This window comes from Trichechus manatus, unplaced genomic scaffold, assembly GCF_000243295.1.
Source record: "Trichechus manatus latirostris isolate Lorelei unplaced genomic scaffold, TriManLat1.0 scaffold00004, whole genome shotgun sequence".
Classification (NCBI taxonomy): domain Eukaryota; kingdom Metazoa; phylum Chordata; class Mammalia; order Sirenia; family Trichechidae; genus Trichechus; species Trichechus manatus.
This window is the reverse complement of record NW_004443940.1, coordinates 34,624,653-34,625,837: the sequence shown is the minus strand read 5'-3', so window position 1 is coordinate 34,625,837 and position 1,185 is coordinate 34,624,653. Positions and strand designations below refer to the sequence as shown.

The 1,185-nt window shown below is 56.6% G+C and overlaps 1 protein-coding gene across 1 annotated transcript in view; it reads right to left on the bottom strand.

The window, feature by feature from the left end:
- Positions 1-244: 244 nt before the first annotated feature.
- Positions 245-1,185, bottom strand: part of SNRNP200 (small nuclear ribonucleoprotein U5 subunit 200) — a 31,458-nt gene continuing 30,517 nt past the window's right edge. The window contains exon 45 of the mRNA XM_004369344.2: positions 245-1,040. Within this exon, the coding sequence (XP_004369401.1) occupies positions 897-1,040 (144 nt within the window). The 3' untranslated portion in view covers positions 245-896. The remainder of the gene's footprint in view (positions 1,041-1,185) is intronic.

Genomic DNA, 1,185 nt, shown 5'->3' with positions numbered 1-1,185 from the left:
AGGTGCTGCCCCCTGGCAACACGGCTCTATCCACCCAACCCTGGTGGCGCAGTGGTTAAGTGCTATCTATGGCTGCTAACCAAGAGGTCAGCAGTTTGAATCCACCAGGCTCTCCTTGGAAACCCTATGGGGCAGTTCTACTCTGTCCTACAGGGTCGCTGTGAGTTGGAATCAACTTGAGGGCAAGGGGTTGGGTTTGGTTTTCTAGTGCTGCCCCCTTGTGGTGACATGGCTCTCTCCACCGAGGCTCAAGTGTTAGTTCCTGCAGCAGTGCTGACATCTGGATAACACACAGGTGGGGGACCAACATCACAAGCCTGAAGAGAAGCTGCCAAACAATGTTCCCTCCTCCAGCTGGGTTGAAACGGCTCCTGGTGACGGCCCGACTGCAGGCCAGGTCTGTCCTCTAGAAGTACCGATTACAAAAGTCATCAGCTACAAAAGCAAACCAACCTTCCCACTAAGGGCCTCACCTCAGAGAAAGGAAACTTAATTTGGAATCATTGCAAAGACAGAAGAAAACGGTTTCCTGGAGTTGTTTTATTAGAATGTGCGACTCACAAGAACTACAAAGAACGTGCCTAAAAACGCTGTACAAGGTTTATGAAGGACCAGCTACCTGACACCTGCAGACACTGGGCCCAAGCTGGGGGGGCGGCGGGGGGGGCGGTCACATCCCCTGATGCTGCCCCCTTCTGGCGACACAGCTCCATCCACTGCCTCGGTGGGGCAGTGTTTGCACTGGGTCCAAGTCTGGACTGCAAGATGGCGAAAGGGACAAGAGGCAGCGGAGGGCTGGGACTGCACCGGCCCCGACGGGCAGACCTCAACTCCCCAACAAGACCCCACGCAACCGTCCCTGTCCTGCTCCGGGGTCAGCTGTGCTCTCCTACAACTCAATCCGAGTCACTGTCAGTCTCAGCTTCTTTCACATCCACGCTGAACTTGTACTCCTGGTCGCAGCCCATGTAAGCGTCACTCATGAAGTACAGAGTGTAGTTGTGGGCACCGGTGGCAGGGGCCACGAAGTCGAGCTTCACCTGGGAGAGCAGGCAGACACCAGGGTGAGCAGGCAGACACCAGGGTGAGCAGGCAGACACCAGGGTGAGCAGGCAGACACCAGGGTGAGCAGGCAGACACCAGGGAGAGCAGGCAGACACCAGGGAGAGCAGGCAGACACCAGGG